Source organism: Melanerpes formicivorus, unplaced genomic scaffold (genome assembly GCF_026170545.1).
Source record: "Melanerpes formicivorus ecotype bairdi unplaced genomic scaffold, bMelFor1.0.p_v2 SCAF_37, whole genome shotgun sequence".
Taxonomy (NCBI): Eukaryota; Metazoa; Chordata; class Aves; order Piciformes; family Picidae; genus Melanerpes; species Melanerpes formicivorus.
The window spans coordinates 3,213,186-3,240,584 of NW_027142389.1; the positions used below are offsets into that span (position 1 = coordinate 3,213,186).

Sequence of the window (27,399 nt, forward strand, 5' to 3'; positions counted from 1 at the left end):
ATTTGGATTGGATGCTAGGAACCAGTTCTGCACCAGGAGGATGCTGGAACACTCAACAGGTAGTTGAGGCCCTAGGGGTTCCTCAGGGTATCCAAGGTCAAGCTCAACAAGGCTCTGAGCACCCTGCTGTGGTGAAGGATGTCCCTGCTGACTGCAGGGGGTTGCTCTGGATGCCCTTTGCCCTTCCAACCCAGACCTTCCTGTGATTCTGTGGCTGAGGCCCTAGGATATGAGCGAGAGCCACAGCTGGGAGTTGCTCTGCCTGCAGTTCACCCCACTGCCATTCCCAGCACCCTCAGCCTGGCCTGGCTGTGGGCAGTGCCGTTCCCCCCAGCGGGCTCCGTGGCAGTGCCCAGCACCGCGGCCGCTGGGTGGCCCTTGCCTCCCCGGTGCTGAAATGGAGGATGTGTGGCTCCAGCCCTGTCATCACCAAGCACAAGACAACTTCCTAGTGGCAAAAATAACTGCAAGCAATACCCAAGAAGAGCCAGTCTCAGGCAGTTGTTGGGCTTTGGGGTCGGGCTGAGTTTCTCCCTCCGCTAAAGCAGAGCGCGGGGAGGTGGCGAGGTGGGGATAACGCAGCTCCAGAGCTATCAAAGCTACCCAAAGCCAGCTGTTACAGATGTGATGTTAGAGCAGCAAGGCTAATTTAAAGCAAAGCAAAAAAAGCTGTCTGAAAAGCTCAGCATCATTAATGTCAGAATTGCAGGCAGCAGTAATTGAATCCGAGGGTAATTGGACATTGCAGCTCGTGTGTGGTGACTCCTGGCCGGCTGTGGATGTCAGCGTTCCCTTAATCCTCCCCTATCCAAAGGGGATTCTTCTCTTCCCCCCTCCCCCCCCCCTCTGGCACATCCTGCTTCCCGTGTTGCATCCTGATGTGCCAGAGCTTGGAGAGCTGCCCAAGAGGCTCATTAGCAGGACTCATTTCCCTGTGTCCAAGATTAATGAGGCACAGCCACTCCAGATGCTCATCTCAGGCCCTGATGGAAATGTGAGTCCTAGGAACTGCTCCAGGAGGAAGAGAGGCAGCTCTGAGCCTGAGGTGGGTCTGACAGGGGCAGGAAGGATTCACCACCTTGGAAGTGATGGAGATGATCTCTCTGGAAGCCGCTGGCTGGGTGCACGCTGTGTCCCGGTGAGACAGACAAGGGGAAGAGGGTAGTGAGGGAAGGAGGCTGGCTGGCACTGCTGGGGTCTGGTCCTGGTGGAGGGAGGGGCAAGGAGGCTGGTGGGGCTCCATGGGGTGGCCATGCACCACCTCAGCCTCACACAGCTGTGACCAAGCCTCAGCAGCAGCAAAGAGGAGGAGAGTCATAGAATCAGAGAATTATTTTGGTTGGAAGAGACCTTTAAGATCATTGAGTGCAGCTCTTAGCCCAGCACTGCCAGCTCACCACTAACCCATGTCCCTCAGCACCACATCTCCACCTTTTAAACCCCACCAGGGACAGGGACTCCACCACTTCCCTGGGCAGCCTGTGCCAGAGCTTGACAACCCTTTGGGGGAAAAAATGGTTCCTCATGCCCAACCTGAACCTCTCCTGCTGCATCTGGAGTCCATTTCCTTTTGTCCTGTGTCATAGTCATGACGGCAGAAGCCAGTAGCCACCAGCTGTGGCATTCTCTTGAGTCTCCTTCCAGAGCTGACCTCAGATTAGTCAGCAGAGCCCAATATTACTCCAATTAAATACAGCCTCAGGCAGCTCTGCCAAGCTATCAACTCACACTTGGTTTCTTGAAGCACCCAATTGCCTGCTCCTGGTGTGGCCATTTGTTACTCTTGGTCAGGGGCTTCGCTCCCCTCGCTGGGAAGATTGGCCAGTGGCACCATGCTGGGGGGTGCTGAGTGCTCTCATGGTTAGGGGTCCTCTGAGATTCCTGCTTAAATGTCCCCCCCATGATTTATGCAAGGGGAAATCCCTGCCTTGCTCAGTGTGAGGTTAGCAGAGGGCAAGCACCAAGTCTTGCCTGAAGTAATTTTGAAGTGGGAGATTGCCTCCTTCCTTCTGCCCTCCTTGTCCTCCTTCCCCTTCAGTCTGCGAATCACCCTGACAGAAAAGCAGGTGCTGAGCTAAGGATGCTGCTCCAGCCCCTGCCTACCAGTGAGGAGAAAAATCCTGCCATCAGCAGAACTTCCCCTGGGAAAACTTCCCTGCTTTTATGGGAAACCAGCAGCTCGTTGGGTGGTGATCCCAGTGGGCATCCAGACTCCCCTGAACACTCTGTCTTCCTCAAAGGTCTCACATCCCAAGGATACTTCTCCATCCCTGCCCTAGAATTTGCCTGGGGTGGTTCAACAAGCAATGCCAGCATCTGCAAAAAGACTGGCAATGACCAGACTGGGATTGGGATGGCCAAATTGCTTCCAGAAATGGGATCAGAGAAAGAGTTTGGAAGAGCTCTTTGATGGGAGCTGCTGTCCTGGTGCAGACAGGAGGCAGGGAGAGACCTGCAGGCAGCAGTAGAAGAGTGCAGGCATGGGGGGAAATGCAGGGAGCAGGAGAAGAGAGGGGCAGGGAGCAGGAGTGCAGGGATGGGGAGAAGGGCAGGCAGTGAGGAACTCAATTTGGCAGTGAAGTGGCTGTGGAAAGATTGTCCCTGTGCCTACTGCTCTCAGGTGCTGGTGGGAGTGAGAGCAGACAGGTAGCTTAATTAGCTGCCTCTTGGAAGCCCAACTCCTTTTGTTTCTTTCCAGTGGTGAGGGGCTTCTGGGGGTGCCTGCAGAGTTCAGCTGCAGACAGGCCGCCTGGCCTCTGCATGTATAAACTGAGTGAAGTTGGCTCCTTTCCTAGGCAGCAAAACTCCCTGTGCTTTCTGGGAGCCATCTAGCCAGTCCTCTGAGCTAAAAATGCAGGGAGAGAGCACTGAAAGAGAGCTTTTTTTGGAGCTGAGGTCACTTATATTTATTTGGCCAGGCTGGAGATCAGCCAGAAAGCAAGAGGAGAACGGGAGAGATGCTGATTGCAACCAAGCTGACTTCCCGGAGGAGCGGATGGCCAGCGGAGAGCCTTCCCCCTTGATTTAAGCAAAGAATCAGTTGCTTCCTGTCCTAAACTCTCACCAGCCTGCAAGGTTGTGTGGGGTAAGCTCAGAGATATTGAGAGCTGTGAGCAGCCCAGGGAGTTTGCAGATGTGTGGCAGGACGATGCTGGTGTCTCCCAAAGATCTGCCCCTGTGCGAGCCTGATCCTGGGTGAGAATACTGGGTTCAGTTTGGGCCCTGCACTACAAGAAGGACATTGAGCATGTTTGGAGGAGAGAGGTGAAGCTGGTGAAGGGTCTACAGCACAAGCCTGGTGAGAAGTGGCTGAGGGAAATGGGGTTGTTCAGCCTGCAGAAAAGGAGAAGAGGGGAGAGAGACCTTCTGGCTCTCTGAAAGGAGGTTGGAGCCACCTGGGGGTTGGTCTCTTCTCCCAGGTAAGAAATGACAGGATGAGAGGAAATTACCTAAGGGGAGGTTTAGGTTGGACATGAGGAATACTTTCTTCCCCCAAAGGGTTGTCAAAATGTAGAACAGGCTAGTGGTGGAGTCCCCATCCCTGGAGGGATTGAAAAGCCATGTAGATGTGGTGCTGAGGGACATGGTTTAGTGGTGAGTTGGCAGTTCTGGGTTAGTGGTTGGAGTCAGTGGTCTGAAAGGTCTCTTCCAACCAAAGTGGTTCTGTGATCCCACGATTTTCCTTGAATTCACAGCAGTGTCAGTGCCTGAGATCCCAACCTGATGCCAAACTTGCCTGACAGGAGCCACCAGAAACATTGTAGGGGCAAGCATGCAGATCCACGTGGAGTCTGTGCAAGCTGTGCTTCCACAGGAGTGTGAGATGAGCTCAGACATCTTCCTGCCGTGTCCTCAGGAGTCTCCTGTGCTGGTGGGGCTGGAGCATAGGCTGCTGCAGCCCAGGGGCAGAGCTGGGATGGGGCAAGCCACAGATGTGTGAGCACTGTGAGGAAGGCAGGGTGGCATCTCTCCTCGTGGGGCTGCACGTGTCCCCGGGTGGGGGCTGAGGATGCAGCGGGGACCTGGGAAAGCAGCGCGGGGAAGAGTCGGAGATGATTGAAGGGCTGGGAAGGAGCTCGCAGGAAGTGCTGGAGAGTAAATCAGTCAAGCAGAGCTAAGTTATGACTAAACAGGGAGCGTGATACATCTGCAAATATTAGAAGTGTGTAAACAGAGAAGAGGGAGAGGGATGGTTCAGGGAATGATTGAAGGGAATGAACTTTTGGATGGGAAAATGTAGGTCAAGTATGAAGGAAAACTTGTAGGCAGTGAGAGAAGTGCTTGCAGCTCTACAACCACCTCCTCAGGAAACATGAGGAAGTCCCAGTGATGGAGATGTTCCTCACTAAGCCAAGTGAGGGCCTGGAAAACAGGCTGAGCAGGAGAGATGGACTCAGTGTGCCCCATGTGGTCGTTCCACCCACACCTGGTCTGGCAGAAGGGAGACCTCTCAGTTGTGTCCTCAGAGCCGGAGCCTTCTCTGGAGCTGCTGCACTTTGTCTGATTCATAGAATCATAGAGTTGTTAGGATTGGAGGGGACCTCAAGGATCATCATTATTATTGCTAATAATCATCATTATTGCTCTCTACAACTACCTGAAGGGAGGTTGTAGACAGGCAGAGGTTGGTCTCTTCTCCCAGGCAGCCAGCACCAGAACAAGAGGACACAGTCTCAGGCTGCGCCAGGAGAGGTTTAGGCTGGAGGTTAGGAAGAAGTTCTATACAGAGAGAGTGATTGCCCATTGGAGTGGGCTGCCTGGGGGGGTGGTGGAGTCACCATCACTGGAGGTGTTCAGGAGGAGACTTGTTGGGGTGCTTGGTGCCATGGGTTAGTTGTTTAGGTGGGTTGGATTGGTTGATGGATTGGACACGATGATCTTGAAGGTCTCTTCCAACCTGGTCTATCCTATCCTATCCTATCCTATCCAGTTCCAACCCCCTGCCATGGGCAGGGACACCTCACACTGCAGCAGGTTGCTCAGAGCCACATCCAGCCTGGCCTTCAAAACCTCTAGGGATGAGGCTTCCACCACGCCCCTGGACAACCTGTGCCAGTGTCTCACCACCCTCCTGGGGAAGAACTTCTTCCTAACATCCAATCTGCATCTACTCTTCTCTATTTTCCTTCCATCCCCCCCAGTCCTATCACTCCCTGACACCCTAAGAATAGGAGAAGCAGGACCACAGCTGGAAGGTCCTCACTGCCTGCTCCCTGCGTGTCCTGGTCCCTGCGCAACGTCTTGTGCTGAAAGCTTCACCAAACCTTAACCCGCTTCCAGGAGAAGTCTGGGTTTCATGATTTGGCATTTTCCAGGAGGGGGGGAGAAAAAACAATTAAAACAATAATCAAAAAAAAGGAAACTCCAAGAACTTGCCAAGAATTTCCCAAGCAGCTTCAAGCCTGAGCCACAGCCCCGCTCCGAAGCGGCGGTGATAAGGATCTGTGGAAACATGGGGAAACAAAGCAGGGAGGTTTGTTGTTGGTTGGTTGGTTGGTTTAAAGCCTCCAAGAAAATGGGATTTCAGCTGGAGGAAGGAGCAGAGGGTTTCCTCCAGGCGTGCCAGGGAGGGAAGCTCATTCTCTCTGAATCGTGGGGAGCCCTTTCTAGCTGGTTTCAAAGGATGTGGTCATCAGCACGAGCTCAGCTCCGGCGCTGGTGCCTAGATAGATTCGCAGATGAGCTGGAAGTGCCGCCGAGGGCGCAGCTCTGCCCAGCGGGGTTCCAGGCTTTCTTGCAGCCCGAGGAGTCATTCCTCCCCAGGAGCAATGAGACATCTCCCTCCCTTCTCCAGCCAGTGAAGACAAACAATTTCCACCCGTGCCCGATGCCTGGAAGATGCAGAGGGGTGCGGGAGGGACGCTCTTAACCAAAGCCATCTGGGCTGTGCCCAGCTGGCTGCGATGGGCACGAACGCACGCAGGGTGGGAGGGAAGAGCTGAGTTTTGCTGAGGAAGATCATCTTGGTGAGGGGGCTGGAGGGAAAGTTGTTTGAGGAAAGGCTGAGGGAGCTGGGGGTGTTCAGCCTGCAGAAGAGAAGCCTTGGAGGGGGCCTTATCACTCTGTACAACTAGCTGAAAGGAAGTTGTAGTCAAGTGGGGGTCGGGCTCTTCTCCCAGGCCACTGGCAACAGGACAAGAGGACATGGGATGAAGCTGTGCCAGGGGAGGTTTAGGTTGGATATTAGGAAGCACTGCCTCACAGAAAGGCTGATTAGGCACTGGAATGGACTGCTCAGGGAGGTGGTGGACTCCCCATCACTGGAGGTCTTGAAGAAAAGATTGGATGTGGCACTTGGTGGCATGGTTTAGCTGATGTCGTGGTGATAGGTCATGGGCTGGACTTGATGACCTCAGAGGTCTTTTCCAGCCTCAACAATTCTGTGATTCTGTGGTCAGCTGCAGATGAGAGCCCTGCTCATAAGTGGTTTTGGTGGTGGCCTTGAAAGGGTGGGACAAAGGATCAGACACGCTGGAGAGGCAGGGGTTGTGGCTTCTGCAGCTGCAGGTGACTCCTGGGTTGCTTTTGCTTTTGCTTCTGAAAGTGTTGCCAAGCACAGGTCTAAGCAGTGGAAAGGTGAGTGGAAGGCCCTGGGGCATCTCTACCACTGGTAGCTTCAGGTGTCAAAGTATGTCCGTAAGGTGAGTGTGTAACAGAATCCCAGCGTGGTGGGGGTTGGAAGGGACCTCTGGAGATCATCCAGTCCAACCCCCTAGCTAAAGCAGGGCACCCACAGCAGCCTGCCCACAATCACAATGTCCAGGTAGGTTTGGAATCTCTCCAGAGAGGACTTCACAACCTCTCTGGGCAGCCTGCTGCAGGGCTCCAGCAGATTTCAGCCCAACCCATGACAAAGAAGGGCAGGTGTCAGGAGGACAGAGCCAGGCTCTGCTCGGTGATGTCCTGTGACAGGACAAGGGGCAGTGGGTGCAAGCTGGAGCAGAGCAAGTTCCACATGAGCAGAACCAAAAGCATTGTCACTGTGAGGGTGACTGAGCCCTGCAGCAGGCTGCCCAGGGAGGTTGTGGAGTCCTCTCCTCTGGAAACATTCAAAACCCCCCTGGATGCATTCCTGTGGGACCTACTCTAGGTGCTCCTGCTCTGGCAGGGGGTGGACTGGATGACCTTTCAGGGTCCCTTCCAACCACTAACGTTCTGTGATTAAGGATCCTCCAGTTCCAACTCCCTGCCATGGCCAGGGACACCTCCTACTAGACCAGGTTGCCCAAGGCCCCATCCAGCCTAGCTTTGAACACCTCCAGGCTTGGAGCCTCCACAACGTCTCTGGGCAGCCTGTTCCCTCACGGGTTTGTGGTGGCTTGAGTTTGTTAGACGAGTTCCACGGTCCCAAGGCTTCAGTGGTGTAATCAATGAACTGGTGAGCAATGACCTCGATGTTCTGACACACTGCAAGAGGAGCTTCCTCTGTCACCCCCATGGCTTTGGCATTTAAGGAAGTGACGTGTCACTGTTTGTGGCTTCCCTTAGGCTGTCTACAAGGCTTGGCTGTGCTCCGAGTACTTCAACGTGACCCAACAGCAGTGCCGACACCGGATCCCATGCAAGCAATACTGCCTGGAGGTGCAGACCAGGTGCCCGTTTGTGTTACCAGACAATGATGAGCTGATCTATGGAGGTTTGCCTGGCTTCATCTGTACGGGTAAGGAGGTCTCGGGGAGCGGGGCCAGGCCCCCACACGCCCCAGGGGAACCAGGGGACAGGGTGGCCGCTGGTGAGCGTCATCGCTTTGCGAGCCGTGAGCCAGGTTCTGAAGGCTGGTTAGGGTGGAGAGAGGGAGGAGGTGCAGGGTGGAAGCACATGAAGATGGCCTGAGTGCCAGAATGGGGCTGCCTGGGGTGGGTGTAGGTGGTTAATGGAGACCCAGCAACAGCCCAGCAGCAAAGGAGAGGAAATGAAAGCCCTTCCTCTCGCTGGAAGCTAAAGCATGTCATGGCTGAAGGTGATGGCCTCCGCTCCTGTGAGACCTCACCTGGGTTACTGCCTCCAGCCCTGGACCCTCGACACAGGAAGGACATAGACCTGATGGAGCAGGTTCAGAGGAGGGCCATGAATGCAACTGGGGGGCTGGAGCACCTCTGCTGTGGGAACAGGCTGAGAGAGTTGGGGTTGTTCAGCCTGGAGAAGAGAAGACTCCAGGACAGCAGCCTTTCAGTGTTTGAAGGGAGAGGGACATTTACAAAGGCATGGAGTGACAGGACATTAGGAGGGTGACATTTAGATGAGCCATGACGGGGGTAAGGAACTGGAACAGGTTGCCCAGAGAAACTGGGGATGCTGCAAGCCTAGAAGTGTTCAAAGGCAGGTTGGTTGGGGCCTTGGGCAGCCTGGTCTAGTAGGAGGTGTCCCTGGCCATGGAACTAGACGATCCTTAAGGTTGCTTCCAACCCAGACCATGGTATGATGAAACAAGGGCCGGGACATTGAGCTGCTATAAGCAGTGTTTGGGGAGCCCTGAGCACGCCCCAGGGCTGCAGGCTCGCAGCCCCTTCCAGGGCTGGTCCCAGGGGTTTCTGGATGTGGCAGCTCTCAGGTTCTGCCCATTCTGCTGGCAGGTACTGGGGTTCGCTTTGCCCTGGGCTCCTGCTGACTCCCTCCTCTTCCTCCGCTTCCTTCCCACAGGGCTGCTGGAGAACCAGCTGCCAGAGGAGGAGGCCAAGTGCTGCGAGGTGCAATGGGACTCCTGCGACCACCCCCCAGACAGCAACGACAACACATCCCCCAAATCCACAGCCTCAGAGTCACTCCATTTCCACCGCCACGACCCCCACCTCCATCACCAGCGGCAGAACCACTACCACCTCTACCACCACCACCACCACCAGTACCACCAGCCCCGCTCCCCGTCCTTGCTGCCGGTCTCGGCGGGGTCTCGCCTCGGCGGCAGCAGGATCAGGCTCTGCGTGCTGGTCCTGATGCTTCTCCACACCATGGTGTCCTTCTCGGGCGTGCACGGCGGCGGCGGGGGCGGCGGGGCGGCCGGCGGAGGGCTCAGCCTGGAGGCCCTGCCCGCCCTGGAGGAGAGCGTGGCGCGGGACGAGTGAGGCGGGGGGGGAAGCCGACCTCCAAGACGAAGGCCAGATCCTTTTCCACGAAGGGGGGCACTTGCTATTCCTCCAATGGGAGGCACGGGAGCGGGGGGTGCCGCGCACACACCCCCGCGCCCCCCCAAGAGCTGCTCGCCGCGGGGCATCCCCGTGATGAAGAGTCTCTAACGCGCACAGGGCTGCGGCGCTCGGCTGCGAGAAGGGTTCGGTCAGCAGCGGCCCGGCCCGCCCGGCCCCGCCGAGGTGCCAGCGCCGGAAGGTAGGGCAAGGGGAAGGCGGAGGGGGGTGGGTAGGGGGGGGTCCCTTCGGAAGAGGTGTCCCCACGGGGCTGCCGCGCGTCTCCTGGCCGCCGCGAGTGCCTTGGGCGCCCGCAGCTCAGCCGCCAGCAACACGCCAAGGGTTTGACAGTCACCTCAGCAACCTCCTTCCTGTCCCACCTCGGTCCCTCAATCCTGAAGGGCCGGCCCGGCCCGTGGCAAAAATCCACCGACCCGAGGCAGAGCCTTCCCCGTGGCCGCCTCCGTGTGGCGCTCCCCTCGCCGGTGGCGCCTGGGGGCCAGGAGTGGGATGCTGTAATGCTACACTGTGGTACTGCTCGGGGTCCGTCTCCTTACACCCCCAGCCAGCTCCTCCAGCCGCCTCTCTCCTGCTCCTCTGTGCAAGGGAGGGAGGAGACAGGGAGCAGGAGGGACATTCCCAGCATTCCCATGTCCCACTTTGCCAAGTGTCCTGATGATTTGGTTTAACCTCTTTTTTGCTTTCCTGACTGGAGTGGCTGGTCTCCAAGGGGAGGGGGGGAGATGTGACTCCAGCAGCACCCAGGCCAAGCAAGGGAGTGGGATCATGAGTGGTAACAGTTGGATGCAGGGTGTCTGGAGGCATCTTTCCACGCTTCCCAGCTACAAATCATTGGCTGGATGGCAGAAGGGCTGGGCAAAAGGGCTGGAGAAAGCTGGCTTGTAGGGAGAGTCTCCCACAGAAAGACAAGGCCAGCTGGGGAAGAGGGGTTTGTGACTGCTTTCTGTCTGTGGATGCCCCTGAGGTACCAGGGAGTCTCTAGGAGCCCAGTGGGACAGGAGGACTCAGCTGGGCAAGGTGCTGGCTGGTGCAACCTCAGTCAGTTGGGTGTTTTAACCTGAGCTCAATGGTTCAGCCCCAAACAAGACATCAGACCCTGCTTTCCTAGGAAACTCCTGCATTCTTCACCCACCCACCCACCCACCAGGAACTGTTCCCAGCATGGATACTGTGAGGTGGTGCCCAGGGGAGACAGGAGGGTGGATGCTGAGTGTGGGCATGGAGGAGGGTGGTGCGTTTTAGCACGAGTCAGGCGCAGAATATCCTGGTCGCAGCGTGGATGTGAACCTGCTTGCTGCCTGCAGAGGAGGTGTGATGGTCCCTGTGTTTCTTGATGGGGAGCCCACAGCAGAGCCCAGGGTGGATCACTGCAGCCCTGTCAGGAGGCAGGGATGAAACAGGAGGAATATCCTGCTGCATCTCAAACCCATCCCAGAGCCCTGCCTGGGTCCAAGAAGTCCCAGAGTTGAGGAGTGTAAGAGTTTCGTGGCTTCAGGTCTGTTGAGGTGAAGCAAAACTGAGCAGAGCCCATGAGCAAAGCTACTTCCTACCTGGCTGGAAGAAGGAAGTACCAGGCATCTCATGGGGAGGACAGGTTTCCTGATGTTTCCAGCCCATTTCCAGACCAAAGAGGCTCTGAGAAGCAGCTGAATGTTTGCTTTCTGCTTTGACTTGAATCTCAGAGCTTTGGGATGATGTTTACATGTTACCAGTTGCCTGTTACCAAAGCCCTGCAGATACAAAGCCTGTGAACCCACTGTCCTCTGGTGATGGGGTTAGGAGAAGTGGTTGCTCATGGAGGCAACCATGATGTAGTTGCAGATGTCCCTGCTCACCGCAGGGAGGGTTGGACTAGATGACCTTTAAAGGTCCCTTCCCACCCAAACCAGTCAGCCAGGGAGCACTCCCCCAGCAGATTGCCTTGCTGCTGCCACCCACAACAGGTCAGATGATTCTCCTTCGACTGTTCCTCACAGCCTCTGTGTGCTTTGGGTCTAGCTTACACCAGCCTGAGAGCTGGGGAGGTGCAAAGAGGGACCCAGCTCCTCCGTGTGCTCTGCTGCCCAGCAGTGCGTGGTGTGGCTGCTTTGATGACTGGCTAAAGCTCTGAGCCAGGCCCAGGGAGGGAGCCCAGCCTTGTGCCTGCCCCGAGACAGCCGGATCCAGCTCGCTCTTAAGGAAATTAGATTGTTCATGTACTGCCAAGAGTTAAGCTAATTCCAGGCGCCTCTCTCAGAGATAGGCTGCATCCAATCTTGGAGCAGCTCATCTAGAGAGAGAAGAATAGCCCAGTGTGGTGCGTCAGCAAGTGGCCCTGAGTCACTATTCATTGTCTGCTGGTGTGACACTGAGCAGTGCCCGAGCCTGCGTGCTCGCCGGCAGCACGCTGGGACAGGCACCACGTGTGGGACTCCGCTGCAGAGAGCCTTCTCGAGGGGAAGGTGTCCTCCTGCACACCCTGAGGCTCCCCTGCACCGCCAGCAAGCAGAGCTGTGGACCGGTGTCACGTCCAGGCTCGGGCAGTTGCTGGTGGCGCTGGCAGTGGGAGGCTTTGTGACGGGTGATTAACACAGTGAGGTCAGAGTTAGCTTCAGGGACCAGGGGAGGCTCTGGCAGGGTTTAGAAAGAATAATCAGGGAGCTGTGACAAGTGTGAAGGTGAAGACCTTCTGTAACAACATTCTGTGCTGGGTTAATGGTTGGACTTGATGATCTTAAATGTCTCTTCCAACCACAGTGATCTCATGATCAGCCCATGGGCTTCGTCTCAGGGTGCAGCCCACGCCGCATCCCAGTGAATCAGGAAGTGGAGCCATCTCAAAAACCAGGTCTCAGTGTGATTGCTCAGGAGGTTTAGTTGTGTCTGACAGAGAGCAAGGAGGCTCTTTGGGGCAGTCATGCTGTAGACAGAGGAGATGCTGATGTTTTCCCAGCTGTGGCTTCCCAGGAGGTGTCCACGTATGGACACCGGGCCGGGAGGCTGCGGGGTCAGCAGGCAGGGGCAGGGCTGGGATTTTACCTAGTGTGACTGGGAGGAAAGTGCTGAGTCTTCACAGAGCAGGGCTTTTGGAAGGAGTTCTTTTATTTAGCGAGTCTGGGCTGCTGTCAATAAGCTCTGTGGTTTTAGGGTACCATATGCTGTATTCAACACTTTGCCAATCTCCCTAACTGAATCCAGACCGGGCTGTTCACAGAGCAGGACGGAGCAGCTGGAAGCAGTGCATGTCACAGTCCATCATTATAAGGCTCTTGGATAAAAATCTTCTCTTTGGTCTGACTTTACAACCTTCATAATCCTCCATCCTCACTGGCTTGCTCTTTGCTAGGCAAGAGAAGAGCCCAGAGAGGAGATGTTAACATTGTCTCAGTTAATACCCCTGGCCTTCTTTTTATTAAAGCACAAAGTGATGTGCCTGGGATGAGGAGAGGAAGGGTTTCTTTGCCCCTGGGATGAGGAGAGGAAGGGTTTCTTTGCCCCTGGGATGAGGAGAGGAAGGGTTTCTTTGCCCCTGGGATAAGGAGAGGAAGGGTTTCTTTGCCCCTGGGATGAGGAGAGGAAGGGTTTCTTTGCCCCTGGGATGAGGAGAGGAAGGGTTTCTTTGCCCCTGGGATGAGGAGAGGAAGGGTTTCTTTGCCCCTGGGATAAGGAGAGGAAGGGTTTCTTTGTTCCTAGGATAAGCAGAGAAAGGGTTTCTTTGCCCCTGGGATAAGGAGTCTTTGCCCCTAGGATAAGGAGAGGAAGAGCTTTTTTGCCCCTGGGATGAGGAAAGGAAGAGTTTCTTTGCCCCAACAGTGCAGGTACACCTCAACCTGAGCCCCTTTGGTGCCCAGCAGACCAGGAGCACTCTGCAGAGCTTGGCATCATGGAAAACACTTGGTCTGAAGGGATTTATCCCAGCAGGAATTGAGTACCAAGGTGCTTTGTCCTTTTCGTGCAGTGATCTTATTTCTCCTCCCTAAAGGTGCCACACATTGGTATTAATCTGTTAAGGACAACCTTTCCTGCTGTGGATAAACTCCCTGCTTGGAGGGAGATGCCCACTGGAAAGCAAGGATTCCTCCCTGGGAAGGGCTTTATCTGCCCCCTGGCAGAGTCTGAGGAGCCAAGGGGGGATGCTGAGTGCTGAGGGGTCTGGACCAGGAGCGGGCAGAGCAGGCAGGGCTGCAGGAGGAAAGGTAGCCAGGTCCTGGGCAGCTGGAGCATTAGTCCTGGGTGCTGCACTTTAATGTAACTGCCAGTTGTACAAATTAATTAAAAATAACTGAAGAAAAATCCCCAAGAAAGGCCCTGCTTCCTCTGGTGAAGATTAATCATTAGTTGAGCCTTTTTCTTATGAAAATACAGATCCATGGTAGCCCCAGGCAAAAGATTCCCAGGGAGAGCCCTCACCATTCGTGCTCTGAGTTAGGGAAATCGCTTTGAAAGCATCTGACAACTAAAGCAGAACATGTTGAGTAACTTGGCAACACTCTGAAAACATCTTGAAATGGTTTTCCTTCAACACATTTTGCTTTGCTTCAATAGGAGATGTCAAGGCAGTTCATTCACTGCCACTCAGGACTGCAGGCAATGCTGGGAGACAGCTCTTCTGCCCCTGCTTAGAACAAGAAAATCCCTGATAGCTGCAGCTCCCGGGGCAGCATCCTCCTTGGTGACACCATGGAGCTTCCCATTGCCAAGCTCTGTAGGTCCCTCCTGGTTTCCAGCATGGAGCTGGGGCTGTCAGAGCTGCCAGTGGGACAAGGACCCCCTGTCCTGCAGGGGGAAGGCAGTGCCTTGTGCTCAGCTTTGGGAGCAAGGCTCTGCCTTTCCAACATCACCCCACAGCTTGTAACACATCATAACATGATACCTCACTGCTGCCCTGCAAAGGAATGCCTATGGACACTGCTAGAGACAAACATGTTTGGATTCTGGGAGAATCCCTGTTAGAATCCCACACCATGTGCCAGCCAGTTTTGTTTGTAGAGTTTTTGAGCTGCCCCCTGGATAAAAATCTCTCTTAAATTATCCCTCAGATGTTAGGAAGGGCAGTGTCTGATGTTTAGGCAGGACATTACTAACAATCTACTTGAGCCCATCAAAGTCAGCTCTTGGCCCTGCTTGAGCCCATCAAAGTCAGCTCTTGGCCATCCCTGTGTTGTGGCAGAGGGACTCACATTTCAAAACCCATGATCACCCCCCAGAAGGAGCCTGTTTGGAGCTCCTGGGTCATGGCAGCTCTGGCAGGGGTTCACAGGTCCAAGCATGATTGAGTTTTATTTCATCAGGGAAGGTTTTCCAGCAGTTCCTTTTGGGTGCTCTTGCTCATTTTGGGTGTTCTTTTCATCCTGTCCTGTGCGTTGTGCCAGGGAGGGGGGCAGGAAAAGCTCCTCTGCTTGTCCTCTGAGTGCCAGCCAAAGGCCAGCACCTCAATGCTGAAAGTCCTGGTGGTTTACATTCTCTCTGCATCCCCAAACATCTCAAACACCAAAGCCAGCACCAACCATGCTCCCCAAGGCCAAGTGGGGAAGAGCATCCTCCCAAAACTGGGGTTCCCCAGAAAAGAACTCACTCCATCACCCACTGGGAACCTCAGGTGTGGCCTTCTGCCTGTGAAGGAGGTGCAGCTGTCTCCTTCATGGGTGTGGGGTGGTGGATGCTTGTCCCATAGGGTGGGGAGCATGGGGTGTAGGGCAGAGAGGGGTTTTACCTCCATCCTGGGTCTGCAGAGCTGCACTGAGACGCTGTGAGGAGCATCAGCTGCTCCAGGGCAGGTCTCACCTCAGTTCTGCCCCTTGGGGATGGAAGGAGGAAAGGAAGCACTTTGTCCATATGTGAAGGAGAAATTATTTCAAACAAGGATCACTGGGGGGAAAATGAGTCCTTTTGAAAGCTGCTGGGGTTTGATCCAGGCTCTGAGGAGCAGGGAGGAGCTGGGCTGAGCTGCTGAACACCTCCAACCTCCTGTCCCAGGCTGCATGCCCAGCACTTTTTGTTCCAAACACGGGCAGGAGTTTTCCTGCTGCTCCTTTTTCAGCCTGGGAAGCCGAGAGCTTCCCTTGGCTGTAAACTGCAAACACACAACAAATTAGCTTTGGCTTATGAACTTTGGGGTTGGTTTTACCATTTTTAAACCCATTTGGAAGCTGGATGTGCTGGAGTTGCAAAACAAAACAAAACAAAAAAAAAAAGACATTTGGAGCCAGACAGGGATTTCATTTTTATTTCTTTCTTCAGTTTGAAACTTGTCAAAACAAGCCATAGGCATTGCTATGGCCACTGCTCTTGGCTTTCACCCCCACACTGAGAAAGGCAGCAAGCACAGCCCTTCCCCACACACCCTTTCCTTTTCAGGAAAGAAAATGAGAGAGAGAAAAAGAAAGGAAGAAAAAAGAGAGAAAGAAAGAGAGAAAGGAAAAAAGAAAGAAAAGAAAGCGAGAAGAAAAGAGAGAAAGAAAGAGAAGGAAAAAGAGAAAAGAAGGAAAGGAGAGAAAGAAAAGAGAGAAGAGAGAAAGAAAAGAGAAGGGAGAGAAAGAAAGGAGAGAAAGAAAAGAGGGAAACGGGAGGAAGGAGAGGGAGGAAGGAGAGGGAGGAAGGAGAGGGAGGAAGGAGAGGGAGGAAGGAGAGGGAGGAAGGAGAGGGAGGAAGGAGAGGGAGGAAGGAGAGGGAGGAAGGAGAGGGAGGAAGGAGAGGGAGGAAGGAGAGGGAGGAAGGAGAGGGAGGAAGGAGAGGGAGGAAGGAGAGGGAGGAAGGAGAGGGAGGAAGGAGAGGGAGGAAGGAGAGGGAGGAAGGAGAGGGAGGAAGGAGAGGAAGAGAAGAGAGAAAGGAGAGGAAGAGAAGAGAGAAAGGAGAGAAAGAGAAGAGAGAAAGAGAAACCCCCAAGCCAAATGCCAAGCCTCAAGTCGCACTTTTTCTGCTGGCACAGTTGGAACTGGGGGCAGTGGATTGGGAGAGAATAGCAATTTGTAAGGAATTCCACCCAGCTCGACTTAAAATAGCATCCAGCCAATTTCTTGGGGGCTGAAAGCAAGCTGGAGAGCTGCTTTTCCTGCCAGGATGGTTTCAACCAAGGATAACTCACCTTGGGAGCCCCCGTGGGCACGTTCCCCTTGGGAATTCGTTGGGAGGAAGCGTCTCTTCTTCTCTAGGAGCTCAGCTGGTGACGGGCGTCCTCCTAGCCAAGCTTGATTTTCTTCCCCAAACCAAACCGAATCCACCTTCTGGTCTCTGATGCGTTCAGAGGTCACAGCTAGGAGATGCCTTCAAGACCAGAGGTGCTTCCAGATGTTCCTGGGAGTTCAGGTTGGGGAGGAACTCAGAGGGATCGCACCGAGTGGAGAAGGCAAACACCCTGGTTTAAGGGGAAGCGTTCTAAGGGAGGTGAGTGAGGAGAGCCCCTAAGAATGTGTCCATCCCCTCCTGCCCACCCCCACCCAGAGATGCTGCTGCTGGCAGCTGAGGTCTCTCTGCCCCACGGCTGCCGGGGAGGCTGGGCTGGGGGATCCCAGCACGCCAGGGGGCACCGGGAGACCTCAGCCAGGGACCGCAGCCCCCCACCCCTATTCCCCGCCCTCCTCACCGGGGTGGCTTTGCCTCTCTGTGTGTGTGCGTGTGCGTGCGTGCGTGCGTGCGACCGGGCTGCTTGTGACCGAACCCTTCTCAAGTGCTTGTGAAACGTCGATGGTTACAGAGCTCAGACCTACAGTTAAAAAAAAAAAAATGACGAAAAAAAAGCAAAAGAAAAATTAAAAAAAAAAAAAAAAGGAAAAAAAAAAAAGAAAATCAAAAAACCACACAAAAAAACCCCCACAACCCCACCCCCCCAAAACAAGGTCCTTTTACAGTCTGTGGTGGCGAGGTGATAACAAACAAAACCATACTGCTGAAGTCAAAATCTTCTTTCTAATCCCACCCCCCCACCCCCCCCTGCCCGGTTTCTCTTTCTTTCCAGCTTTCTTCCTCTGCCTCCTGGACCCTCCCTCTCTGCTCCCCACCCCCCCTTCTGTTTCTCTTTCTCCCCTCTGTCATAAGAAAAGTGACTGTCGTCCTCGAGGGGGACGGTTTTCTTATGCCATTTTATACACTGTGCTTCATGTTTAGAACTTTTTTGCACTAGTTCCTATTACATTTATTTTCCAAAATGGTTTGACAGAAAACAGACACAAAAAAAATACCAAAAAAAAAAGAAAACCAACAACCCCAAAACCAACCTTCCCCCTCCCCCTCCTCTCCCCTCCCCTCCCCTCCCCCACGCTATAATTCAGTTGTATTAAAGATATTATCCTACTACTCTCTGTGTTCAATAGTCTCTGTACCTGTAATGCTTTCAGTTCTGTTGTATTTGGGGGGCAGAGGGTTTGCTCCGCTCCTTGTTTAACCCAGTACAGAAATAAAATGTTAAGAATTGATGATAATTTTCCTCCTCCCTTTATCTCTGCGCTTTCATTTGGGGGGGGGGGGGGGGGGGGGAGTGGAAGTCGAGCTGCTGTCCCCACCCCCTAATTGATGAGAAGTAAAAGCACATCCCGCGAGGGCTTCTCCAGCACCGCCCCGTTAACAGCCCGGGGTGGAGGAGCTCACCTTCATCAGCCAGCATACCCCCACCCCCACCCCGGGTGCTCCCTGCTGGGGCTGCAGCAAGGACCCCCGCTTATTTACCTGGAGTGATGAATGTCACTATAATGAACCCCAAAATGGAGCAGGCTACAGATTAAAAGCGGGCCCCCCCACCCTCCCCAGCCCCAGCCAGCCCTCCTCGCGTTAGCATCTTGAGTGCATGAAGCCCAGATAAGAACAAGTTAATCCTCAAAGAAACTACCCCCCCACCCCGAACCTGCCCTGTGCTGGGGTTGTTTTGTCTTTTTTTTCCCCCCTTTTCCCCCCACTCTGCAAACTCCCAGCCTCAGATGGAGGACAGAAGGCGGCAGAGCAGAGGGACAATAACCCTGCCTCGCTGCAGCTGATTTCGTAACCTTTCTTTATATTCTTTTGTTTCCTCGCCTTCACATTCCTTGCCATGGGGCTCACCTCAGAACAATAGGGGCAAAGACTGTCACCAAGAGATTCATCAGAGAATAATGACTCAACCAGGGTATCCAAATTTTGCCCAGCTGAAGTCCACACCCAAGATGTAATCTGGATTTAATTCATCTGGACAGCAGATCCTCGGCGTGCGAGGCGGCCGGGCTCCGAATTGAAGGCTGCCGCGGGGCCGCGGCCTCGGGCGCTCCGGGGACCCTGCGGCTGCCCCCAGCCCCGGCCTGCAAACTCTCCCCCTGGACAGAAGAGGAGGGGGGGAAAAGGAGCGAAACGAGGAGTGGAGCTGGGCAGAGATGGAGAGAAATGGATCTAGAGAGCGGAAGGGAGTGCGAGGGGCAGGGTCGGGAGGTGTGGGTGCAGGAGGGCAGGGGGCGGTGGGTGTCTGGTGTGTGGCTGCACGAGGGGCTGGCAGTAAAGAATGCATAGAGTCATAGAATGGCTCAGGTTGGAAGGGACCTCAGAGAGCATGTGCTCCAGCCCCTGCTGTGTGCAGGGACATCTCTCAGCCAGACTCAGCTGCTCAAGGCCTCATCCAACCTGGCCCTGAACACCCCCAGGAGGAAGCAGCCACAGCCTCCCTGGGCAGCCTGTGCCAGTGCCTCACCGCCCTCATACTGAAGAACTTCCTCAGCTCCAGTCTAACCCTGCTCTCCCTCAGCTTCAAACTATTCCCTCTTGTCCTGTCTCCAGACACCCTCATGAAAAGTCCCTCTGCAGCCTTCCTGGGGGATCCCTTCAGCTATCAGAAGGCAGCTCTAAGGTCCCCCTGGAGTCTTCCCTTCTCCAGGCTGAACACCCCCAGCTCCTTCAGCCTCCCCATGGCTAGAAGTGAAGAGATTATTTGCAGGCCTCTTGTGAGGTTCTTGTGCACCTCTGCCCAAACCAATTAAATGATTAAAGGAATTATTAAATCTCTACATTCACCAGAGAGCTGTCCTGCCCCACCAGCAGCCTGCAGCCCATGTCACACACGGACACACACATTCCTTCCCTGGCCTGGTTTTCCTTTGCTCAGGGTATCACTCACTGGGCAGAAGATGGCATCACACCTCCTGTTGTTGATACCATCCCCTGCATGTCTCAGAAGCAGGAGGTTTGGGACACTGGGAGGAGCAGGTGAGAGGGTCCTGAAGCTCCCAGTTTCAGCAACTAGAGCTCAACATTTCAGTCCATCTGCACAGCTCACTTGTTTCTAAGTCATCTCCACCCTCTCCCAAGGTCTCCAGCAGCAATGGCTGTGTGAATTCCCACCATGTTTCTCAGGGCACCTTCCCAGCTCCCTGTGGCAGGGAAGGGAGGAGACAGCGTGGATGCCATACAGGAGCATGGCAAATTGAGGACAGTGGGCTCCTTTGTTCTGAAATCCATTGGTCCTGGTTTGTTCCAGCCTGTTTGGGTTTTCAGAGAGTACCATCTTCTGGTGCCAGCAGGCACAAAAACCAGGCTGCTTTGCCGGCTGGCTTCAAGATGGTTTCCAGGGTGAAGCACTGAAATTCAGCGCAGAGGCATGATGGACAGCAAACAGGACCAGGGAGGTCTCCTACCACTGGCACAGAGGGGCTCATGCTTATCCCCACAGACAAACAGAAGAGCACAGACCAGAGTTTACTTCCAGAAGGGCCCTCAGGTGCCTCAGGTTAGCACCCACCCTGCTGAAGCCACTTGAATTTGACTCAGCCATGCCCTAACAGCTGCAGGCCCCACCACTTGCTTCGAGCTGCAGCTTCCAGGGTGGGTTTCTCATGGGTGTGTCCTGAACTGCCCCAATTTGGGCAGCTCTGGGCCTCAGCCGGGCTCCATATAAGAGTCCTCTGAAGAGGCTGAGCTGTTCCACAGCCTCAGGACCCAGACAGCTTCAGGCTGATCTGAAACTGGGTTTGGGAGCACTTTTTCCTTTGAGGTCCCTGCTGGCAGGACAGGTTCCAGTGAGGCACATGCCATGGTTCCTTCTATCAGCTTCTGCTGCAGGGATGAGAAAGCCCCTGGCTGGTGTCTCTGCTGTGCTGGGTAAGTGGTGTCTGTTTGTTATGAAGCCTTTCCAATGGTTCTGCTGGTGGAGATTAAAAGGTCAAGTCCCTGGCCTGAGAGAGTATGGCCAAAGGGTAGGAGATGTAGCTTGAGCTGCTTGCTGAGCCTGTAGGGAATAATGCCATGGTGTGGCTCTGCTGGGCTCAGGGTGTGGGGGGTGCTGCTGTGGCAGGTGGTCTGGGAAGCCCTACAAGATGTGTAGCTGTATTCTGGGACCCAGGTAGTCCCCTGGTATCCTCCACCCTGTGGCAGTGGCTGATGAAGTACCCTGTTGTGTGCTTGAGAAGCATTTGTTCTTGGCAGCTCCTTTTGATGTCCCTCAGCCACACTCCCCAGGATGCTTGTGGCTTAACAGACCTCAAGCATCTCTCTCCTTGGTTCCTTTCCAGGAAGAGAGGTACCAGGAGCATGCTCTGTCTCCTAGTGGCATCTAATGGGACTTGACCTCAAGCTTTATGGTGTTGGAGAAGGAGGCAAGGAGACAACTGCCCAGGAAGTAGCAATGTTTCCTCTGAACTTGTAATGAGCATGGGGCAAGGCACAGGGAGTGTCTCAGTTACCACACTGTGCCCAAACTGATGCAGCAGCTGAAAATCCACCCAGGAATGTGCCTGTTCCTAGGGGCTTGGCGTGAAGTGGATATAAATTTTCATGCCTATAGGCCTATGGACATCAAAGCTGGAAGGCAGCATGGAACAAGAAAGGAGTTTTTCAGCTGCAAATTTGCCTTTTGGGTCCATAAAAAACTGCAGTGGGCAGCGTGAAAATATTCCTGCTGGAGAAAAAGAGGCATGGGAAAGGCTGCAGCACAAAGCTCAGCGACCCACATCCAAGCCCAGGCTTGGAAACCCTTTGAGGTGCAGGATGGGTCTGTCCAGACTCTGAAATGGTGGGCTCTGGATTTGTGACATCATCCCTCCTAGACCTGAGCCAGGAGGCCCCATTGTGCCTGTGTTTATAGGGTTTGGTGTGTGGCACAGGAGGTTCTGCAGCACAAGGGACCTGGGAGGCCTGCTGGACAGGAGGATGACCATGAGCCAGCATTGTGCCTGTGTGGCCAAGAAGGCCAATGGCATCCTGGGGTGGATCAGAAGGGCTGTGGTGAGCAGGTCGAGAGAGGTTCTCCTCCCTCTCTACTCTGCCCTGGTGAGGCCACAGCTGGAATACTGTGTCCAGTTCTGGGCCCCTCAGTTCAAGAAGGACCTCAGGGAACTGCTTGAAAGAGTCCAGCACAGAGCCATGAGGATGCTGAAGGCAGTGGAACATCTCCCTGTGAGGAGGCTGAGGGAGCTGGGGCTTGGAGCACAGGAGCCTGAGGGGTGACCTCACTGATGCTGGTAAAGATATGGAGTGCAGTGTCAGGAGGATGGAGCCAGGCTCTGCTCAGGGATGTCCAAGGACAGGACAAGGGGCAGTGGGTGCAAGCTGGAGCTGAGGAGGTTCCATGGGAACATAAGAGGAAACTTTTCACTGTGAGGGTGACAGAGCCCTGGAGCAGGCTGCCATGGGAGGTTGTGGAGTCTCCTTTTCTGTTGACATTCCAAGCCCACCTGGATGCATTCCTGTGTGACCTGCTCGAGGTGCTCCTGCTCTGGCAGGAGGGGTGGACTGGATGATCTTTGGAGGTCCCTTCCATCCCCTAACATCCTGTGATTCTCATGTGCATCTAGAAATTGTGTTAGCTATGTCAATTCTATGCCTGATCAGCTTCAGAGCTGCTGAGGCTTCTCCCATCTTCCCTAGGCACAGGAGAACTCAGGGTTCCTCATAATCAGTGAGCTGCTTACAGTAGATCTAAAAATGCTCTTGGGGGGCCTCTTCCACACCAGCATTTGGGTGTGGGAGGCTAAGAACGCTGGAGAGTGTTTTCACAGTGAAGAATAGGAGTCACAGTAGAACAGAGACAGAGTTCCAGGCTCTGTTTTCCACCTACCAGGAAGCTCAAGGATGCCTTGAGGCATTTCAAAGCCTGGGGTGCGGTGGATGCATTGCAACCAGAGCACCGTGGTGCTGGTGGGGAGTCCTTGGCTTACATTTGATGCAGCCAGGTATTTGTGGTGGGTTTATGGCTGCTGTTGTGCTGTGTGTGCCTGGGAAGTTAGCGTGATGCCCCCTCAGAAAACCGATGAAAACCTTGTAGCTAGGAGTTGAAGAGATTATTGATGATGGTAATTTCCCACATTTGGTTGCCTGGAGGACTCCTTTGTTCTCTTTTTGTTTCAGATGGGCGTGAAGTAAGAGCTCACAATTTATCTTTCATTAGCAAGCCCCTGGCCACGGCAGGGCAGGAGTTGCCTGGACAGGCTGTAGAAGGTGGGGTTGTGCTAGATGCTAGGAGACAAATGGGTTTCACCGGGTGCCCTCTTTCTTCCTTTGCCTCTTCTGATCTCTTTCACCCACTTTGGGTCACGGCCTTAAGGCTGCATGGTGGTCTGTGTCATCTGTTAGAGTAATTGCTGGACTTGATGATCTTGGGGCATACAATCATTTTGATTCTTTGTTTTGGTGCCTGAGGAAGACCAAGGCCATCCTGGTGCTTCTACTCCCCTGGAAGAATCGGTGGCTTCATTAATTCAGTGTTAATTGCATTGAAGTGAAGCCCCTTGATGGGAAAGGGCTGTGAAGGGATTTTTCTCCCCCTGCCTTCACCTGAAAGCTGTAGAAGTTTCCTTGCTTGCTTTCATCTCTCTTCACAGTGTTGCTTATTTCAAAGTAAAGGTCAGGCACTGAAGGTGTTGCTGGTGCCATGAGGGACTTGGATGATCATCCTCTCTTGTGAGCTTGCTCTGAGCCTGGAGTTTGCTCCAAGACCTGTTAATTAAACCACAGCAGGTGAAAATGCTGCTCCCAGCATTCTGGGGGGAAAAAAAAGAGAACTGCATTCCAAAGCCTGAGAGAGAAGTGCTGGGAGTGAGATGACCTCTGCTGTGTTCCTCAAGCCTGCAGAAGGGCAGATCCTTAGCTGCTGAGGTGTGGTGCTCAGCAGGAACGTGCAGGTCCCACACTGGGCACTTCCCTTTCAATAGTGGCAGAGATTAGCTGAGGTCAGGCAGGGCTGGGGAGGACTGGATGCAATCCTCCTTGTGAGCAAACCGGGCTGGAAGGTGGCTATGCTTAGTGAGGAGTTATTCCTGGTTCAGTGGGAGTTCCTACAAAGCATTCCACTGGTTTGTGGTTGTTTTTTAACCCCTGTCAACCACCTGCACTGCCTGGGCCCTGAGGAGTCTTTCCTTAATGGTGGAGCCTCAGATTAGTGTCTGATTTCTGGCCTCCTCCATGGACATCTCATCCCTGTCATGAAATCAGCTATACAGTGGGAAAGTTCCTCCTGGTGAGAGCACTGAAGTGCCTTCAGCTGCTGAGGCTTTGCAGAAGGAGGTTCTGGAGGTGGGTTGGGTGTTTCACAGGGCAACACAGACATGTAGACCCAGATGCCATGTCTGCCAGGCTGGTGTTCTCCAGCATGGATCCATCCCTTTGGGCAGCCTCCTCTAAGAAGTGTGAAGGATCTGACTTTCCTTTGAGGAGCAAGCAAAGATCCATAGCCTTGATAAATCCATGTGATGTCCAAGGACATCAGCCTGCCTTGTCTTAATGTGGAAGCATCAAGACAAATGTCCTGAACCCAGTGACAGGAGTTGCTTGGTGCACTGCTACATTAGGGGGATGTTCTGGGTTACCTGTGGCAGGGCACATCATCTCCTTCCCTTCTACCTACCAGCCCTGTCTGTGGGTTTGGTGTGAAATGAGTCCCATGTATCTGGTAATTAAACATACAGCCTCTGTCTCTCTCAGGCTTCCCAACCACACTTCACATCTGATCTGCCGCTTTCTCCAAGGCTTGAGCAAGTTCTCACTCTTCTTCCTCCACTTCTCACACTTCCTCAGCTTCTTCCTGCTGCCCTCCTCTCACTCCACCTCCTTACCCATGACTCCATCTTTGTCCCAGCCTGGCAGGGTTTCCCCACACCCTCTCCACGCAAGGATCATTCAGCCACTTCTACCCCACAATCTGTTCTCTGTTAGCAACCTCTTCACAAAGCTGCTTCCTCCATCACTTGGTGCTAAGCCTGGGGGAGCACCCAACCTCCACTAAGGCCACAGGTGAGCCTGTGACAGCCTGGAGGAAAGCCCAGCTCACACAAGATGTGTTCATATGCACAAGCTCATCAACATTTGGCTTTTCTCTTCCCTCTTGGGGGCACATTTCTGTCTCTAACACCACTTCAGACCCTTCAAGCCTAGCTGTTGCCCTCAAGCTGTTGCCTCCAAGCCTTGCGGGGGGGAATACCAGGTGCATTAGAGGCCTGTTCTGGGTGAGCCTATGCTAGAAATCATCCCTCTGTTCAGCGGGGATGGTGAACTTAGGAAGTCAAAGGGAACCTCTTTATATAAACTAAGCTTTTCATGAAAGCCTTTCTAATTTGTACCAAAGAGACTCAAGCACCCCCCTGGGACTGGTAAAAATAATAATAGCTTAAGTGGTAGAAGCCTGTGAATTTGAAACAGAAGGTTATGAGATTTAGAAGTATTACAGAAATGTCAATGTTGTATATCAATAAATGTAATTTAGATATACAAAGGAGATAGTGAAGGCTTCAACAAAGAGCTGTCAAGCCTTGGCCTCTTCAGATCTCCCTGAAATGAAGCAGATGTCTCCATCCCATCGATCCGGAGGAGCATCCAAAAGTATGTTGCTGTAAATCACAAATCAAGGACTCCCTTCAAAATGGTCAGCATTTTACTCCTTCCATCTCCTTTTTGTTCTTGTTCTGGAATCCCAGCACAGGGAGGGTTGGAAGGGACCTCTGGAGATCACCCAGTCCAGCCTCCCCCTGCTAAAGCAGCTTGCCCAGGATGGCAGTGCCCAGGTGGGTTTGGGATCTCCCCAGAGAAGGAGACTCCACAGCTTCCCTGGGCAGCCTGCTCCAGGGCTCCAGCACCCTCAGAGGAGAGAAGTTTCTCCTCATGGTCTGATGGAACCTCCTGGGTTCCAGTTTGTCCTGTCACTAGGCACCACTGACAAGAGGCTGGCCCCATCCTCTTGCCCCCCCACCCTGTACCTATTGATGAGCATTGATCAGATCCCCTCTCAGGCTGCTCATCCCCAGGCTGCTCAGCCTTTCTTCCTCACAGAGATGCTCCAGGTCCCTCAGCATCTGCATGGCCTCTGCTGGACTCTCTCCAGTAGTTCCCTGTCTCTCCTGAGCTGGGGAGCCCAGAATTGAACATCCTGGTCCAGATGGAACCTGTGTGTTGCTCTTGGTGGGTTTTGCCTAGAAACCAGCATTCCCCATGGATCTTGTGGAGCCCTGCTTGCCAGAGCTGTAATCAGAGACATGATGGCAAATGTCACTTGTCAGAGCTGGATCTGCTTGCTGCTTTTGTAATCAGCAGCTGAGTTTCTGCTGTTCCATACCATAACAAATGGCTGCTGCCCCTCTGCAAAACCTCTGACCCATGCCTTATTGAGCCTTGATCTGACCTGGGCTCCACAGAGGAAATTGCTGGTTTAAGGCTGTGTTTCTGTAGGATATTATGTCTGAGCCCTGTCTCCCTCCTCACCTAAATCTGCAACTGCTGGGATGCATCTGAGGACAAACACTTGGGTTTCCCTCCCCCTGGTTCTTGCTGTCGTGGAACATTAACAGTCTTGAGGCTGCAAGTTGCTGAAACCTCAGCTCACCTGGAAATTAAGCCCTTTGCAGGGTGGCCCTGTGGCTGGATCAGGACCTTGGGAGTGTAGTTTCCAATAGCTGCAGGAGTGAGCAGAAAGACAGATCCATCTGTCCTCCCTAGGACCACTCCTGCTTTGATAGGAGTTCCCTGGATTGGCCAAGGAACTCCAGTTTTCACCCTGCACTCACCTTACCTTCCTGAGATGCTTAGAAGTTCAAAACTAGGTGGGAAGACTTTGGTTCCTGGCTTCCAGCAGCTACTGAGCTCTCCTCCAGTAGGGAGGCATCTTTGCAGGCTCAGCTTTGGAAGGTAGGGAGAAACACTTGACCTTCAGAAATGCTTGAGCTGGGGGCTGAAGGGGCTTGACCCTCTCCCAGCCTGCAGCTTGATTTGCTGGGCAGGCAGCAGTCACAATGGCAGAGTTCCACCAGATGTGAAAGGCAGGGGATGATTAGAAACCACTTGACAGCCCAATGTCAGCTGAAGAGCTGCTGCAATTGAAGCCTGAATTAGCCTTTTTCCCCTCACCCACACCAGACAGTGTTCACAGACAGCATCACTTGGGGCTCCAGTTTACACCATTAAATATGGGGGGGGGAGGAAAAGCAGCACCTACCAGCAAGCATCCACAGATGTTTTTTTGAGCTACACTAACTATTAGCAGGCAATAATAGTCATAATAAAGAGTAATGTGTGCTGATGTCCTTTGTACAGAGGAGGGGGAGGAGAGGAGCCTGCTGCCTCTTGCTGTGCTTTATTTGCACATCTTCTTCTCCCTCTGCTACTGACTTCTAAGAATTGGCAGCGCATTGACATCTCCTCCTGTAGAGACCAGCCTCTGCTTCCCTTTCTGCTTTAAAGGGAAGATGGAGGCCTAATTGCTCAGCCAGCTTTGCTATGTCACTTCATTACTGAGCATGGAGGGGAGGGGGCTTGGCCAAGGGAGGCTGAGTTGAGCCTAAATGCAGCTTCTCCTCGAGCGGGTAACTAGGATGTTGCTCTTGGTTCTGTTGTATGTTTATTTATATGTTATTTGGTGATAATGAGAAACAAATGTTAGGAATCTATTCAGTTCTTAAACTTTTATAGGCTTATTGTCTTTATTTTTCAACTGTGCAACCGTCTCTCAGCCTCCCCCTCCCTCCAGACACATGGAAGTGCAGTCGGTGACCAGTGTCAGCTGGGCTCTTACTCATCCTGGCTGGAACAATGATATTCCAAACCATGTTATACAACCTCCCTGGCCCCCACTGCCTCATCACCCCTGGCCCACCGGCTCCCTCTATCCCTGACCAGTCAGCTCCTCTGTTGGAGCAGAGCCAGAGGAGGCCACAACAACGATCTGAGGGCTGGAGCCCCTCTTGCTGTGAGGACAGGCTGAGAGAGTAGGGGTTGCTCAGCCTGGAGAAGAGAAGGCTCCAGGGAGGCCACCTGCTGGCCTTTGGGTACTTCAAGGGGGTCTATGAGAAAGATGAGGACAGACTGTTTAGCAAGGTCTGTTGTGCCAGATGAGGGCTTCTGGGTTTTA

The 27,399-nt window shown here is 53.7% G+C and overlaps 1 protein-coding gene across 1 annotated transcript in view; it reads left to right on the plus strand.

Annotated features, from left to right (window-relative positions):
* NALF2 (NALCN channel auxiliary factor 2) overlaps positions 1-17,539 on the plus strand; it is a 30,641-nt gene extending 13,102 nt beyond the window's left edge. The window contains exons 2-3 of the mRNA XM_068157606.1: positions 7,489-7,660; positions 8,641-17,539. Of these exons, the coding sequence (XP_068013707.1) occupies positions 7,489-7,660; positions 8,641-9,062 (594 nt within the window). The 3' untranslated portion in view covers positions 9,063-17,539. The remainder of the gene's footprint in view (positions 1-7,488; positions 7,661-8,640) is intronic.
* The last annotated feature ends 9,860 nt before the right edge of the window (positions 17,540-27,399 follow it).